This window comes from Asterias amurensis, chromosome 4 (genome assembly GCF_032118995.1).
Source record: "Asterias amurensis chromosome 4, ASM3211899v1".
In the NCBI taxonomy this organism is placed as follows: domain Eukaryota; kingdom Metazoa; phylum Echinodermata; class Asteroidea; order Forcipulatida; family Asteriidae; genus Asterias; species Asterias amurensis.
In genome coordinates this window covers 12,492,690-12,509,815 of record NC_092651.1, presented here as the reverse complement: position 1 = coordinate 12,509,815, position 17,126 = coordinate 12,492,690, and the positions used below count along the sequence as shown (strand labels likewise).

General features: G+C 39.6%; 2 protein-coding genes across 2 annotated transcripts; one reads left to right on the top strand and one right to left on the bottom strand.

Moving 5' to 3' along the window:
- Nucleotides 1–1,024: 1,024 nt before the first annotated feature.
- On the bottom strand, nt 1,025–2,520 carry LOC139936531 (type-1 angiotensin II receptor A-like). Its single transcript, XM_071931367.1, has one exon. The coding sequence runs from the start codon at nt 2,518–2,520 to the stop codon at nt 1,375–1,377; it is 1,146 nt and encodes a 381-aa protein (XP_071787468.1). The 3' UTR covers nt 1,025–1,374.
- Nucleotides 2,521–13,728: 11,208 nt separating this feature from the next.
- LOC139935906 (dopamine receptor 1-like) lies at nt 13,729–14,721 on the top strand. The gene has a single exon (XM_071930529.1). The coding sequence runs from the start codon at nt 13,729–13,731 to the stop codon at nt 14,719–14,721; it is 993 nt and encodes a 330-aa protein (XP_071786630.1).
- Nucleotides 14,722–17,126: the final 2,405 nt, after the last annotated feature.

The window sequence follows — 17,126 nt, the reverse complement described above, 5'->3', positions numbered from 1 at the left end:
TACGAAAGCATGTCCAAATTTTGTTTGTATTGAATCCCCTGCCGGTAGAGCTTTGTTTTATTTAGCGTAAAAACAGAAATTTTGTCTTAACACGATTTGTTGTCACAAGAGGATAGTGAAGCACATTTTGTTGACTTGTTTAGAGATAGGCCTAAGAGATGACACGAAAACTCACAGCCGTTTTTGTATTGTCCCCTCTAATCAACACCAATCAAAAACACATGTTTTTGGTATACAAATTCAAGCACCATACCTTTCTTCCAAACCATCCTCGACATCCTTACACGAATAATAAAGACTTGAAGGTCTTTAGTTAACCACCATTTTGTCGTGGACCCTTAGTGGTGGCTACCATTTTACTTGTACTTGTTACAGATGATTAATGTACCAGACTATTGTTTGCTAACAGCCTCGGTTTGGGCTACGTTGTTTTGAACGGGAATACCACTCGACGGCTCTTCGGTAATAAAAGTTTGTTACAGGGAAATAACCAGACATAGTAATGTTATGTTGTTGCAATCTTGAAGCACATAGCACAAGTAATTACGCTGTCAGGGAAAATGCAAAAATTGAGCCTTACCAATTTCTGGATCAATATGATCCGGAATGTAATAGTGTCCAAATAGTGGGCCAAAGTGACGCAGAGTCAGAGTCCACATTTTGAGACTAGACGTTCCGGGTTGGCCTGACCCAGCAATGGGTCAGGTCTCCTAGGAAAGAAAACCCGATCGCTCTAAACGATTTTTTCTTGCTTACTTAAAGGCCGTGGACACTATTGGTAATTACTCAAAATAATTATCAGCATAAAACCTCACTTGGTTACGAGTAATGGGGAGATGTTGGTAGTATAAAACATTGTGAGAAACGGCTCCCTCTGAAGTTGAGTAGTTTTCGAGAAAGAAGTAATTTCCACGAATTTGATTTCGAGACCTCAAGTTTAGAATTTGAGGTCTCGAAATCAAGCATCTGAAAGCACACAACTACGTGTGACAATGTGTTTTTTCTTTCATAGTTATCTCGCAACTTCGATGACCGATTGATCTCAAATTTTCACAGGTTGGTTATTTTATGCATATGTTGAGATAAACCAAGTCAGAAGTCTGGCCTGTGACAATTACCAATTGTATCCAGGTCTTTAATCTCGAATTGTAGCTAAGCACAACGAAGTAATGTTTACCAGAATATGCTTACCAGTCAAAATACCAGCCCTGTGACTGGTATCCTGCTAATGTTTGCTTAGCAGAAATGTTTAAAGCAATATTTTCTGCTTGAAAATAATTCTCTATGCAATTTGGCCCTGGTCATTTCATACGGTCTCTTGGGCCAATCTGTTGCATTCCTTTGGTTGGTTTACGGTCTCCAACTATCACAAGTTCAGTTTGGGTTTTCCGTCGCCTGGTGTAAATGCACATCATGCAAAGTTGAGAGATGGTTTTGTCTACTCCGAGATGGCTCTGCATCCACGCGGTTATTACGGGTCAGGAAGAAGGTCACTTTAAAGGCGTGTCTGTAGCGTGAATTGACCATGCCGTACACGTACGGGTTGATGGCCGAGTTCACGTACGAGAGGACCCGGCATATTTGGAGACCCGTTTGTTTCTGGCTGTAGTTGATGAACTTGCGGTCCTCTCGTAAGAGATGGTTGTAGGAGAGCAGCAGGGAGAAGATCTCGAACGGGGATAAGAGGAGGAAGAACAGGGTGCCGTTGACGACCAGCATCCGCGCTACCTGGTTGCGAATCTTGACGGCGCGGTCCGAGAACTGGTGGTTGTTGTCGCTCTGCTGTCCGTGGGGGTGGTCGACGCGCTGGCTTAGCCGCCGGACGATCAAGGAGTACATGGTCGCGCTGAGGACAAACGCGGTGAAAAACGGTATCGTCTGGATTGTGTTGGCATAAGCGCCTGCCCAGTAAGCTACGGGGCCACAGTACGCGTAGACATCGTATAGATGCACGTATAACTCACCAGGAGGCCACATGAAGCAATAGTAGTTGAGGGTGCAATAGCTGGGTACCTCGCTAGCAGCAACCAACAGAGAAAGCAACCAAGCACAGACCGTTAGTTTGACCGTCCGGTTCCACCCGCTGACCAGGCGGTGCCGTATCGGCCGACAGATCGCGTAGTATTTCTCCAGCGACACCAGCGTCAAGATGAACAGCGTGGCGAAGTATGACAGACTCACCACGGAGTTGCTGGCGAAACAGCTAAACAGCCCGTGGTACGCCGGGTGGAAACTCACCGACGACTCCCAGTACTCGTGGATCTTGGAGATGATGCCGAACGCCAGGAACATCGAGTCGGAGACGGCAAGGTTGGCCAGGTAGAAGTTGGTGACCGTCCTCATCTTCGGTACCCGATACAGCATCAGGATGAATGAGGCATTGCCAAATAAACCGATCAAGAGTATGATCGGCATTAGAACAGTAATCGCCACATCGTCAAACTTGGTGTATAATTCCACCAAAGCGGCCTTCTCGTCTGCCGTGTAGTTAAAATAGCCGTCGACACACCTTTCATCCATCGTAAAGTAAACCAGTCTCCTGTCGATGACTAACACAAGCTAGTCGAAACGTTGAGACCAATTAAGAACTCAGTCTCCTGACGATGACTAGACAAAGCTGGTCGAAACGTTGATACCAATTAAGAACTCAGTCTCCTAGAGCGGTAGTGCAGTTAATAATGATCCCCCAGCAAAGCTAGAGTAGTAGTCCCAGCCGATTTACCTTCCCCGAGGATAGTAGTTAAAAAGCAGGACAGTTCTTTTCAGAACTGAGAAGTCTCCCGAAATTCACAAATCTACTCCGTTGCAGTAGAATAAATAGCAAGACAGTTCTCTAACGAGCACAATCTACCTAGCAAGATACACACATTATAGCTTACCGCAAACCAAATATTGGTACCTCAGCATGCAACGCCTCAAATCCCATAAACTCCAACACAGAAACTCTCACCACGAAACACCTGTTGACGGATACAAGTTCTGATTGTTTTTGAGGGTATATATCATCGCCACGTACCCGCAGTCACGTCGACTGTAGCTTTAGATCATGGAGGTGGGAAAGAGGATGACACTCGCGTCGGGATGATACAACCCGATGGACCCTGTACCACCCATCCTCACACCGCGATCAATATGCTCTCTCCAGCTTAGTCTGGTTTACGCATCAGTTGTCCCCCAGCGATCAGATCAAAGTGACATGTAATACTTCCGCGCACACTACGCATCCCTGCTCATCTCTACAAGTGCTGTATTTAACATGGCTACGTCATACCACAGCTACTCATGGCTACGTCGTCACTCGTCAAACCTTGTGTCATATAAAGATCAAAGTCATCCACAGCGGCAATATGAAACAAAACTCTTGGAGAATTTGTTCATTTCTCCCCACATGCAAAGAGCAAGACAGAGCATCATCACAGCTCTACAAGTACATACTGTCTTAATATCGCTGGGTATCAGCCAATCATGGCTACGTCATACACCGCATAATGGCAACGGCATCCACAAATCTCTAAAACACTCACATATCTTGATGTTAATTTGTCTACGACCTTTTATCTTTCCCCTGCATGCAAGAAGCAAGACAGAGCACTGATGAGCCCTCACATCAAATTAACCCGATTGTCCATTTTCGTCTCCGATCACATTATTAGCCATCAGTGCTTAAAGGTGCTTTAAAGGCACTGAAAACTATTGGTAAATACTCAAAATAATTGTAAGCATAACAACCTACTTGGAAACAAGCGATAGAGAGCTGTTGATAATATACAACTTTTTGGGGGGGTTGAACAAAGAATTGACTAGAGTGGGATTCGAACCAACGACCTCCGGATTAACGTGGTTTACATTAATATTATACAACTTTGTGAGAAACAGCTCTCTCTAAAGTACCGTAGTTAGTTTTGGAGAAAGAAGAAATGTTCAACTTAAATATTTGAATTTGATTTCGACACCTAAGAATTAGAATTGGAGGTCTCGAAATCAAGCATCTGAAAGCACACTTCGTGTGACAAGGGTGTTTTTTTTTCCTTCCATTATTATCTCGCAATTTCGACGACCAATTGATTTCAAATTTTCACAGGTTTGTTAGTTTTGCACATGTTGAGAGAGAAGTGTGTGAAGACTGGTCTTTGACAATTACCAAAGGTGTCAATGCCTTTAATACTTTTCACTTATTAAAGGCAGGCATGTGTGTGTACCTAATCAGTCAGGTAGTTTTACTGACTAAACCTAGTAGTACATGTAATTACGGTCACGAGAAGTGATCAGTGGTATATGCACAGTCAATAGTAAGTTCATAAGTGACTGGATTATGGTCGTTCATTCTGACCGGCTTTAGTTTGCTTAAAGGCAATGGACACCTTTGGTCATTTATTGTCAACAAAACAGTGTTCTCACTTGGTGTTTTCCAACAGAATAAGTTGGGAAACACCAAGATTTGTTAACCAGGTTTGTTATTATTTTTATGCATATTTTGCATAGAATGACATACCTGTGAAAATGTAGGCTTAATAAGTCATCGAACTTGCAAGAGAACGATGAAAGAATAACATCCTTGTTGCATTAAATTGTGTGCTTTCAGATGCATAATAAAAGGCTTCAGCTGAAGTTGTAATATTTGGGTGTGAATTTACCTCAGTCTTAAAAACTATGTTACTTCAGAAGGAGCCGTTTCTCACATTGTTGTATACTATCAACAGCTCTTCATTGCTCGTTACCAAGTCAGTTTTTACGCTAACAGTTATTTTGTGTAATTATCAATAGTGTCCAGTATCTTTAAAGCTCAATCCATCAGAAAGTCAGCACGGAAGTTGCTGCAGCGGTGTTTTAATCAGCCATGTAAGAACAAATCAATTTGTGGACCTTTTTTTATGAGAGGTCATCTTAAAGTCAATGTCAGTAATGCTTCTCAGATTTAGAATTTCTATTAAGGAATACCGGTACTTCCTGTGTGGAAAGTAAATTTAAATGTTCACATGTTTAATAGTTTGTATTGTAGATATTTAAACATAATTTTGGAGTGGAAACACCCCGATATTTTCTCCACGCATAACCACATTACCTCAAAGGGGAACCACACAACCGATTTTCAAATTTTGTGCAGTTATAGACTCCTTGAGCATTGGAGATTAGCCTGAAGTAACCGTGACCCCATGTTGACCTTAACTTCCGGGCTAACCGGAAGTGGGGACATAAATCAAGAACTAAACTGCCGGTTTTCAAACTGTTTTCAGTTATATACTCCTTGGGCAAAAAAAAACCTCTTCTATCTTTAAATCAGACCAAGTATTATCTTTGAAGCACTCAGAAACAGCTTTGTGTTTGTACACAAACACCTAATGTACCAAAATATCTTCACACATTTCTCCTATTTTACACAATCTCCACTGGTTACCCATTCATTCCAGAATCCAATACAAGATCATCCTTCTGACATTTAAGGCTCTCCATGGACTATCCCCTACCTACATACAGAACATGATTCGGCCCCGTAGTGCCAGGCCGGGTCTGAGGTCATCTGGCAGCATGCTCTATGTTCCTCTGACCCGTTTATCCAGCTATGGAGACAGGGCATTCAGTAACATTTCACCACGCCTCTGGAACTCTCTGTCTCAACATCTCAAGGACACACATGACATCTCTCGATTCCAACATCCTCTCAAAACCCATCTCTTCAGATTAGCCTTTGCAGATATTGAGTGAAGTTTTCTTCTTGTTCTTTGACCAGCGCCTTTGAATGTTCCACAGATTTAGTGCGCTTTATAAATGCTGTATTATTATTATTATTATTATTATTATTATTATTATTATTATTATTATTATTATTATTATTATTATTATTATTATTATTATTATTATTATTATTATTATTATTATTATTATTATTATTATTATTATTATTATTATTATTATTATTATTATTATTATTATTATTATTATTATTATTATTATTATTATTATTATTATTATTATTATTATTATTATTATTATTATTATTATTATTATTATTATTATTATTATTATTATTATTATTATTATTATTATTATTATTATTATTATTATTATTATTATTATTATTATTATTATTATTATTATTATTATTATTATTATTATTATTATTATTATTATTATTATTATTATTATTATTATTATTATTATTATTATTATTATTATTATTATTATTATTATTATTATTATTATTATTATTATTATTATTATTATTATTATTATTATTATTATTATTATTATTATTATTATTATTATTATTATTATTATTATTATTATTATTATTATTATTATTATTATTATTATTATTATTAGTACCATAAATAAAGCTGCTGAATGCTTCTAACCAAAAGCTATAATTGGCAATGGTTCTCAGAGTGATTACCAAACGGGTACCCTTTACTATTTTTACCGTAACATAAATCATGTGTAAATGGAAACCAAACCGAACTTGGTTGATGGATGTTTATGTAAACAGTCCTGTGAGACTCCGTACTTTATTATCTTTACATAGGAGTCATAAAACCTGCACGCTGAAAGTAAGAGTAAATACCAACCAGGATGAAAACTAGACGGTTCGAAGGAAATAAACCTAAACGAACTCGAGAATCGTATCTCACAGCATTGACAAAATAAAAATAAGCTACGCCGTTGGCGCGCATTCACTGTACACACAAGGGTTTGGATAGCCTTGGTTCATGGCGTCTCCATCCCATACTCGTAATGTAATGTAACGTAATGTAACGTAACGGAACGCAACGTAACGTAACGTAACGCAACGTAACGTAAGAGTAAATACCCACCAGGAGGAAAACTAGTCGGTTTGGGGAAATGAAGTTGTTCAAGCGAACACGAGATTTTTATTCGCAACACTAAATTGTTTGGGGGCAGGTCTGGTTTAACACTTCCTCTAGATGGCAGTTTTTATACTTTTTTCCATAACATTGACAGCCCCTGTCCAACTTGTTATTAACTGTGTAAAAAAAAATTGACAAAGTATAAGCTGCGGCACTGGCGCCTTTCCACTGTACGCTCAAGGGAACAAAAACATGTTCTTACTTTGTTATCAAAATGCCTCCCCTCCTGGATTTTATTTGAAATTATGCTCCAAGCCCTTTTTCAACCATCTCCTAGACATGCACGCACACGCCACCGTATTTTATCAAATCGTGTCATATCTTGTTCTGTAGATACACAATCCGTCTCGAGTAGGTTAAAAATTGCCCAGTAATGCTTTAAAAAAAAAACGGTTTGTTTGCGTCAATACTTGCTGTACGTATTTGTGGCGTGCCGTGGTTTTTAAGAACACCGGATTCCTTATGGTGATTCTGATCAGCAGAGTGGGGTTTCGAGTCCCAGTCGTGACAACTGTGTCATTGAGCAAGACTCTAAACCACGATGATTTGTCCTTCGGATTGGTCCTTCGGAAAAGCCGTTGGTCCCGTGTGTTGTGTAACGCACGTGAAATAACCCAGGGCATTTATCGAAAAGAGAAGGGGTTCACCCCGGTATTTGAATGGCTGCATATTGCGCCACAGCACCTTGTAAACCAGTACAATAGTGCTATGTAAAAGGAGTAGTCCCGAAATTCAAACGGTAGTCCCACATACCTTGCAAGAAAACACTGTCTATTAAAGTCACCTGGAAGTGGTATTTTTTCAAAATAAAGCTTTTGTCACTAATATATGTGTTTTGAAGAGTGGAATGTGTATAAACAGTTAACTAAGGTTTTAAAAAATCAGTTCTTATGTTATTTACAAATTTAAGAGTAGACCCCGACCCGAGAGGGCGCTGTTCGTTACGTCAATCGAGGCAGACTTTGCCTGTAATGCGTAGAGTAAACACAATTGCAAAGTACATGGTACGGACCAAATCGTGAGTTTGTACGTTTCAACAACAAAAAAATCCGGCAATGCCGACCATGTGTATTGCTGCTGAATGCAGAAAAACTTTTTTTGAAATGTACCAACTCACGACTTGGACGTACATGTACTTTGCACGTGTGTTTACTATACGCATTGCAGGCAAAGCCTGCCTCGATAGACGTCACAAAAGGGGTAGGCGGAGTCAGCCCCCAAACAACTTTATATATTTTTTAAACATATAAATCGTGACAAACAATTACTAAAAAAATTGTTTTATTGTTCGTAAGCATATACTCTTATGTTTGAAAGAGAAGAAAAATTCAATTTCCAGGCGACTTTAAAGCGCCTTGAGCGACACTGGATGATGGATATTAGCGCTATAATAAAAATAAAAAAAACGCTATTATATTTTTCACTAACAAAAAAAGCAATGGAATATATAGAAACCTGCGTGCCATGTTAATGTCCCCGTTCAATTAAATATAATCTCGCTCACTTTCCCTTCAGACCGATTTACAAAACTGAAAATGATTTCCTTAAACCCGAGAGACACTTCTCACGTCCCCGTACAAAATTAACTTCCGTCAGTAAAGCTTCAGTTTTTCGCTCTTTTGTCCCATAGTTTTTGGTCAATTATGTATCAACTTCCTTTCCTTAGTTTGGATAGGAAATACTTGAAGGACAGTTCTCGCGTCTTTAAGAATCGTCAGCACTGCTTTAGATATTCGTTTTTGTTGTTCCCCCCATGTTTCTTTCCAATTCAATTAACTACTAACGTCTTATGTTTCCCATAACGCAATGATACTTGCGTGACCTTCAATCTAGTGGGCTTTCGGTTTCAAAGTTATCTAATCTCTATATGTAACAATCGTACTTTCGATGGATGTGTCTGTCTTAGAATCGACTTCATGTGGGAGAGCGTTTTGACACTGGTCTGAAATTTATAAAATAACAAGCTTGAAAAAAATAATTATCAGTTTGTGTTACCAATACCAATCTGGGCACAATTTCATAGAGCTGCGTAAGCACAAAATTTTGCTTAAGCAAAAAATTCATTGCTTAGTAAAATCAGATTACCAGCCAAGACTCCACTCAATTGTTATGCAAAGTACACAACAGCTAAATACTAGTCATAAGCAATGAATATGACATGAAATTTTGGCCAGTAACATGTGTAAAATAAGCGAGCTATTTTCGTGCTTAAGCAAGTTTTTTGCTTAAGCAGCTCTATGAAATTGGGCCCTGGTCCTCTTGTCTTTGATGGTCAGTACTTGAATTGTTTTCCCATGGGATACTTTTATTATAAATTATAGCACTCATTCACACAGAGAAAATTTGTACTCCAATTTTTTTATTTTTTTTTATACAATAATGCCGATTTCGTGCTGATTTTGAAGGAAAAGTACAATTTAAAAACCAGCACGAGCTTATTTCCATGCTGAAAGTGCAGTGAGATTTTGAACTGTTTGTTTCTACTATATATGTATATATATATATATACATGTTTTTTTTTAAATATTGTTAGTCCGATTTCTTGCTGGTTTTGAACCGAAAGTATAATTTGAAAACCAGCAGGAGCACATTTTCATAATGAATTTTTGAACTGTGGAAAATATACTGCCTTGCCCTCAAAATTTGTATAATTATATTTCTTTTAAATACAAATAGGCCGATTTGTTGATGAGTTTGAAGGAAAAGTACATTGGCAAGCCAGCAAGAGCACATGTCCATGTTGAAAGATAGACAGGTTTTGAACGGTGGACCTGAAAAAATAAGGTCACTGCCCTTTGGAAGTATTGACAAACTCATAGCTTCTATAGCACTCGAGTGACTTATTTGTTTAGTTAGGGCAGCTTTTTGTCTAAAACGGTACAGGCTTTATCGACCATGTAAGAGGGTCGAGTTAGTAATTTCACTGCCGTCAAGTAAAACTAACTTTTCAACATTTTCATGATCTCCATGATACAATATTAACTTACAAGTAGTATACAGCAGAATTTAGAGTAGTTGCCGTTTTAAAGTGCATCATTCGGTTTTGATGACGCTTGACGTCCAGGTATACTTTACTGTAATTTTTTACGGAGATGTTGCAATTTTAGAAATGCCACTGAAAGTTTGTGAAAAAAATGTGGTAAACCTCCCGGGCTTTAGAGCTCCCTCTTCGGCGTATAAAAACCCAAAAGTCAAACCCGTGTAAAGCTATTGTTTCGAGGGCCCTTTTCGAATCCACGACTTCGGCTTTGGATTCGGCTTCAGGCTCCGTTCTCTCGTCTGAAACCCTGATCGCGTATACGCAAAGCTCGCGCAGTTGTCAAAACACCCGCGGGGCCAAGCTAGCCTGAGCCGAATATGGAGTCGAAGCCGTGGTTTCGAAAAGGGCCTATAAAGTATCATTGATTGCACTTGATCTTCAAGTGGTCATGTAATGTCTTGTTGAGGATGTGGTTGCTGTAAGAGAGGGCACGCCTTATTTAACACAGTGGACGGTCGAGTTGGTTTGTTTCACGGCCGGGCTTAGCTAGCCAGGAATTCGTTCAATGAATCACCCTGGAGAGCGGCACATTCTCCCCACCAACTCAGAAACCGTGTTTTAAGAACCATTTAAAAATCATGGTTCTAAAAACACCGAGAATATACCTTAAGAATTAAAAAGGAAAAAGTTAATACAAAAATGTCTGACAATCTTATTGACCATAAAGCAGAAATGCAATCAAAACATTCTTTGCTTAAAGGCACTGGACACTATTGTTAATTACTCAAAATAGTTGTTATCATAAAAACTTTCTTGGTGACGAGCAATGGAGAGTTGTTGATGTATAAAGACATTGTGATAAATGGTTCCATCTATGTTAACGTAGTTTTTGAGAAAGAGGTTTAACTCACTCAAATGTATAAGAACTTCAGACCTGAAGCCTTTTTAAGCATCTGAAAACACACAGATTTGTGCTTTTTCATTTTCTCTTGCAACTTCAATGACAAAATTGAGTCCAATGTTGTTCACAGATTTGTTAGTGTATCATGTATACTATGATGGGATACACCAAGTGAGAAGGTGTCCTGCCGTCGATCTCACCAAATTCTTCCAAACTTATATAGGACTAATCTTAGGATATAAGTTCCGTATATCCGAAGACGTTAAGACGCATTGAACCCATCCTAGATTTACTCGTCCTAACTCGAGATATGATTCATCCTAGCGTTTCGTTCAATCGCCTGCTGTGCCTTTAAGCGTTTTGTAATTTAATAGTTAGCTTTCGCGCTCACCATGGATTTGCATTGTTAGCTTCCATACAGTAAACACCTTACCTTGTCAAGTGCTTACGGCACAAAATGGAAAGTCGCGCAAACACAAAATCTGCTCTACACGGTGATACTTGGCCCTGTTTTGATTTTCAGGACAGTGTCCTTTAAAGGGGCAATGTCATTACGATCATAGTCTGTTTGCGGCTTGACATGGAAGCATTAACTCTCACCCAGTTACTCAGTAACTGTGTGGGCGTTCGGAATTTAATGTCTGGCCACCGACTCGCTGTGATCACGACGGTAAAGTGCCCCTTTAACCTACTTGAGTTCAAAACTAATTTTAGTTCTTCAGGCATATGGGACAAATCTCCCCAGTAGATCTACCTATACACAAGTGTATTGAAAATAACTACTGGTCCCATTGAGTTTTAAATTGCCTTCCGACAATTTGTCAAAATGCATTTTGCCAATTTTGGGATTCCGAGCAGGCTCTCCACCACACTACAAACAAGATGTCGAGAAATTATATTTTATTGTCCCATCATCAGCTCATATTGCAAATTTTTTCATTTTCCGTTTTCCCACTGCCCCGTCCAAGCACACTCAAATAGAAACACTGGACACCTTTGGTAAGTGTCAAAGACCTGTCGTGTCACTTGGTGTATATAAACATTATGCATAAAATAACAAATCTTGAACATTTCAGCTCAATTGGTCGTTGAAGTTGCGAGATAGTAATGAAAGAAAAACACCCTTGTCTCACAAGCTGTATGCTTTCAGATGCTTGATTTCGAGACCTCATGGTTTTTGAGAGGGCAATCCTACACAGAGAAAAACTGCTTGGGTATACTAGGAGGGTTTTTTTTCTAAAAGGGGAGGCCACAATTTCATCCCATTACACGTAATTTAAAATAATGTTATCCCCGACTCTTAATGAAAAGTCCTCCCAGCTAATGATGATGTACTTTGTATTGACTAAGGGGCCGTGTAATAGCCATGACAGGTTCGTCGTAGAAACATGAACGGTTCAACAGGTTCCATCCGTCGCACTTTCACGTATTACAACCCACGCGCAAATGTTGAGAAGTCTGATGGAAAGTACGCCACGAGTGTTTGGTGTTAGTTACGGTCATGTTTAAACAATGCTTTCATGTGGCAAGACTGTTATAATAAACGGATACAAATGGTTTTCACTTGCCATGTTTGATAAAGATACCCTGCATCATAACCCTAACCATAAACTTGCCCCCCCCCCCAATCATAGCCTCAATCCCGATTCCCATCCAAAAAAGCCCTTACCCCATTTTCAACCCAAACCCAAACCCCAAACTATTTTCTGCATCTAATAAGCTCGATTGAAGTTTCACGTTATACCAAACTGTCTTCATTGTTTTCTGATAAGGATCTCTTTGAAATTTCATTGCTGCTTTGCAGACAACTGCTATGCAACTTTTTCTGCATTGTTTGCATTGTTAGACAACTGCTAAGCAATATTGTTTGCCAGATATTAGTTCAAAACACTGTGGACACTATAGGTAATTGTCAAAGACCAGTCTTCTCACTTGGTGTATCTCAACATATGCACAAAATAACAAACCTGTGAACATTTGATTTGGTCGTCGAACTTGCGATATAATAATGGAAAATAACATCTTTATCGAAAAATACGTTACTTCAGAGGAAACCGTTTCTCACAATGTTTTATACTATCAACAGCTCTCCATTGCTTGTTACCAACTAAGTTGTTATGCTAAACATTATTTTGAGTAATTACAAAAAAATAGTGTCCAGTGGCTTTAAACACAACACACATAGGAACAGTTGCTCCATGCTTCTTTGAGAAGCGTTCCAGCTTAACTGAAACCGCACTAACGTCACAACAACACTACAATACAAAAAAAAATCCCCGGACAATTTTTAATTATGCTAATGTACGCGTACCACTTTAACGCTACGGGGACACCCGAAGCAATGTGACCTATCAACAAATATATGCATAAATAGAAAGACAAACTGAAACAAACAAAAAGATAAATAGCAGTATAGGACTATTGGAGGGGGGATTGCTTATTCACACGTAAAGTGTAAACTCATCCAATGTTTAGCCGGAGAGACAATTGTCCTTGAGCAGTGCCAAATTACACCCTTGTGATCTTCCACCGTGGCCTCATTATATTGGTATATCACACCAGGTTTTTTCTTTTTTTTTCTTTTCCTTCTTCTTTTTAAGTCCTTTTGTTCATAAACGATTCTTTATATAAAAAAAGGTCCCAGAAGCTTTGTGTCAAAAACTCATGAGGTTGATTTTTTTTCCCCCATACAAGGCGAGACTCATTCAGTATTTCAACCATCACACTTCACGTGTGAAATAATGTTCCCCACGTGACTTGTCTGGGTGATCGAGGACGGGACACTTTTCCCAAGGCAGCCTCGTTTGTCATCTTCACAAGAAAAGCAAGCCCCATCATCTTGCGATGTATTGTCAATTATTTTGTCCTGTGCATTATCGCTATAGCTACGCAAAGTAAATACTTATTTATAAAAAAGAACGTATTTTTTGTTGGCACTGACAGTCATCGGAGGGGAGCCTTTGTTGTTGCGTTGTTTTGCAATCATGGAGAATATTATTTTTCTACGGATAGTGAAAACTATTGTGGGATCGTTTGGCATCCTGGGGAACACCCTCGTCTGTCTGGTCATTTATAAAGTGAGCTTCATGCACACGCTGACGAATGCACTGATTTTCAACCAGGCCGTTATCGACCTGTTCGGCTCCGTCGTGCTTTTACTGGAGAGCAACGTCCCCGTGCCGGAGACGCTCCAGAACACTCCGGCCAACTGGATTCTCTGCCACATCTGGATGGGGAACTTACTCCTATGGGGTGCGTTTAACGCGTCTACGCTGAACCTGCTCTCCGTGACTTTGGAGCGGTTCTTCGCCATCGTGTTCCCCTTGAGGTACTGCGGTCTTTTCACCCGTCGAGTCGTCATCGTGTTGGTCTGTTGCTCCTGGATTATGGGAGTCTTCTTGCAAGGATTGTACATTTCGGTAGTCCATGTCTTCAGCGGAGGCAAGTGTTACTTTGAGTCTTCAGGAAGGACTCAGCTTATAGGAGCAATCTTCATATGCATCAAGTTCTTTCTCCCGGTGTTCATCATGATTTTTGCATACGCCAGCATCATGTTCGTGTTGAAGAAGGGGGTCCAGCGTCTCGCGGTGGCACCCCGGGTCATTACGGTAGCCCCGGTCGATACAGCACCCCGGGTCGTCACGGTCGCGGGGTCGGTGACGTCGACAGCACCACCGGCCGTCGAGACACGAGATAACTCACTCCGGCGCGCTCGACGGAACACCTTCAAGACGCTATTGATTGTCTTCATCTCGTTCTTGGTCTGCTGGGCTCCCAACCAGATCGTCTTCTTTCTCTTCAATCTTGGCTGGCCGTTGGACTTCGGTGGAAACATCTACGTCATTTCGGTCTCACTGGTTGCAGTCAACTCATGCATCAACCCAATCATCTACGGAATCAAATATAAGCGATTCAGAGAAGGGGTACGCAAACTGCTGGGACGTCGTCAGGAGGAACCAAACTCGTTCACCATGTGAGGCTGGAGAGTAAACTCAAACATTACAAAGAGGCGATGGCAAATTAATAATTGAAGTACAACAAATGGAGCATTTTCAAGGACTTTTAAAGCCAAGTCAGACGTGGAAATTTCAACCACTTTTATGCAATCACCATGAAGAACAAACATCCACATGTTTATTTGAATGCAATACTTGGGGACAGAAAGATGGTGTTGACAAACGTCTGTTGTACTCAAGTGTCTATTTTGCATCCAATGCATTCGGTTGCCTCCAAGACGCTCTGAAGGTTTATAACTTAGCTATACTAAATGTAGCGTTTCAGAGCCTTGTCACACAACTAATTTTGTATATATTAGGCAACTTGTAGTTCCAGGCAACCAACTGCAGTGCATGCGACAGGATCACGTTGGTAGCACAGGGGTAATTTCTAACTTTGTCTTACGATCCCGAAGAAAAAAATAATGTGAACATTCAAATGAATGATTCTACTCCTGGAGATTGCCTGGAACTGATTGCCAGTAAATTACTTAGGCGCTAAACGATACTGTGTGCATACGCCCACAAGCCACTTGATGGATGGACTACCAGAACGTTCCGATGGGCCACTTAAAGCCAGTGGACACTATTGGTAATTGTTAAAGACTAGTCTTCACAGTTGGTGTATCTCAACATATGCATAAAATAAAAAACCTGTGAAAGTTTGATCTCAATTGGTCGTCGAAGTTTCGAGATAGTAATAAAAGGAAAAAACACCCTTGTCACACGAAGTTGTGTGCTTTCAGATGCTTGATTTCGAGACCTCAAATTCTAAACTTGAGGTCTCGAAATCAAATTCGTGGAAAATTACTTCTTTCTCGAAAACTACGTCACTCCAGAGGGAGCTGTTTCTCACAATGTTTTATACTATCAACCTCTTCCCGTTACTCGTAATCAAGAAAGGTTTTATGATGATAATTATTTCAAGTAATAACCAATACAGACAAGATGTCGAGAAATTCTATTTTATTGTCCCATCATCAGCTGATATTGCAAAGTTTTTCATTTTCCGTTTTCCCACTGCCCCATCCAAGCACACTCAAATAGAAACACTGGACACCTTTGGTAAGTGTCAAAGACCTGTCGTGTCACTTGGTGTATATAAACATTATGCATAAAATAACAAATCTTTGAACATTTCAGCTCAATTGGTCGTCGAAGTTGCGAGATAGTATTGAAAGAAAAACACCCTTGTCGCACAAGCTGTATGCTTTCAGATGCTTGATTTCGAGACCTCATGGTTTTTGAGAGTGGCAATCCTACACAGAGAAAAACTGCTTGGGTATACTACGAGGGTTTTTTTCTAAAAGGGGATGCCACAATTTCATCCCATTACACATAATTAAAAACGTGTTATCCCCGACTCTTAATGAAATTTCCTCCCAGCTAATGATGATGATGTACTTTGTATTGACTAAGGGGCCGTGTAACAGCCATGACAGGTTCATCGTAAAAACATGAACGGTTCAACAGGTTCCATCCGTCGCACTTTCACGTATTACAACCCACGCGCAAATGTTGAGAAGTCTGATGGAAAGTACGCCACGAGTGCTTGGTGTTAGTTACGGTCATGTTTAAACAATGCTTTCATGTGGCAAGACTGTTATAATAAACGGATACAAATGGTTTTCACTTGCCATGTTTGATAAAGATATACCCTGCATCATAACCCTAACCATAAACTTGAACCCCCCCCCCCCCAATCATAGCCTCAATCCCGATTCCCATCCAAAAAAACCCTTACCCCATTTTCAACCCAAACCCAAACTCCAAACTATTTTCTGCATCTAGTAAGCTCGATTGAAGTTTCACATTATACCAAACTGTCTTCATTGTTTTCTGATAAGGATCTCTTTGGAATTTCATTGCTGCTTAGCAGACAACTGCTATGCAACTTTTTCTGCATTGTTTGCTGATGAGGAGCTCTTTGAAATTGTATGTGTACCAAATGTGACTGGTATCCTGCTCATAGCTGCTTAGCAGACAACTGCTAAGCAATATTGTTTGCCAGATATTAGTTCAAGACACTGTGGAAACCATAGGTAATTGTCAAAGACCAGTCTTCTCACTTGGTGTATCTCAACATATGCACAAAATAACAAACCTGTGAACATTTGATTTGGTCGTCGAACTTGCGATATAATAATGGAAAATAACTTCTTTCTCGAAAAATACGTTACTTCAGAGGAAACCGTTTCTCACAATGTTTTATACTATCAACAGCTCTCCATTGCTTGTTACCAACTAAGTTTTTATGCTAAACATTATTTTGAGTAATTACAAAAAAATAGTGTCCAGTGGCTTTAAACACAACACACATAGGAACAGTTGCACCATGCTTCTTTGAGAAGCGTTCCAGCTTAACTGAAACCGCACTAACATCACAA

What these genes read in the sequence shown, in the direction of transcription:
- LOC139936531 (XM_071931367.1), bottom strand. Translation starts at nt 2,520, where the DNA reads ATGGATGAAAGGTGTGTCGACGGCTATTTTAACTACACGGCAGACGAG.
- LOC139935906 (XM_071930529.1), top strand. Translation starts at nt 13,729, where the DNA reads ATGGAGAATATTATTTTTCTACGGATAGTGAAAACTATTGTGGGATCG.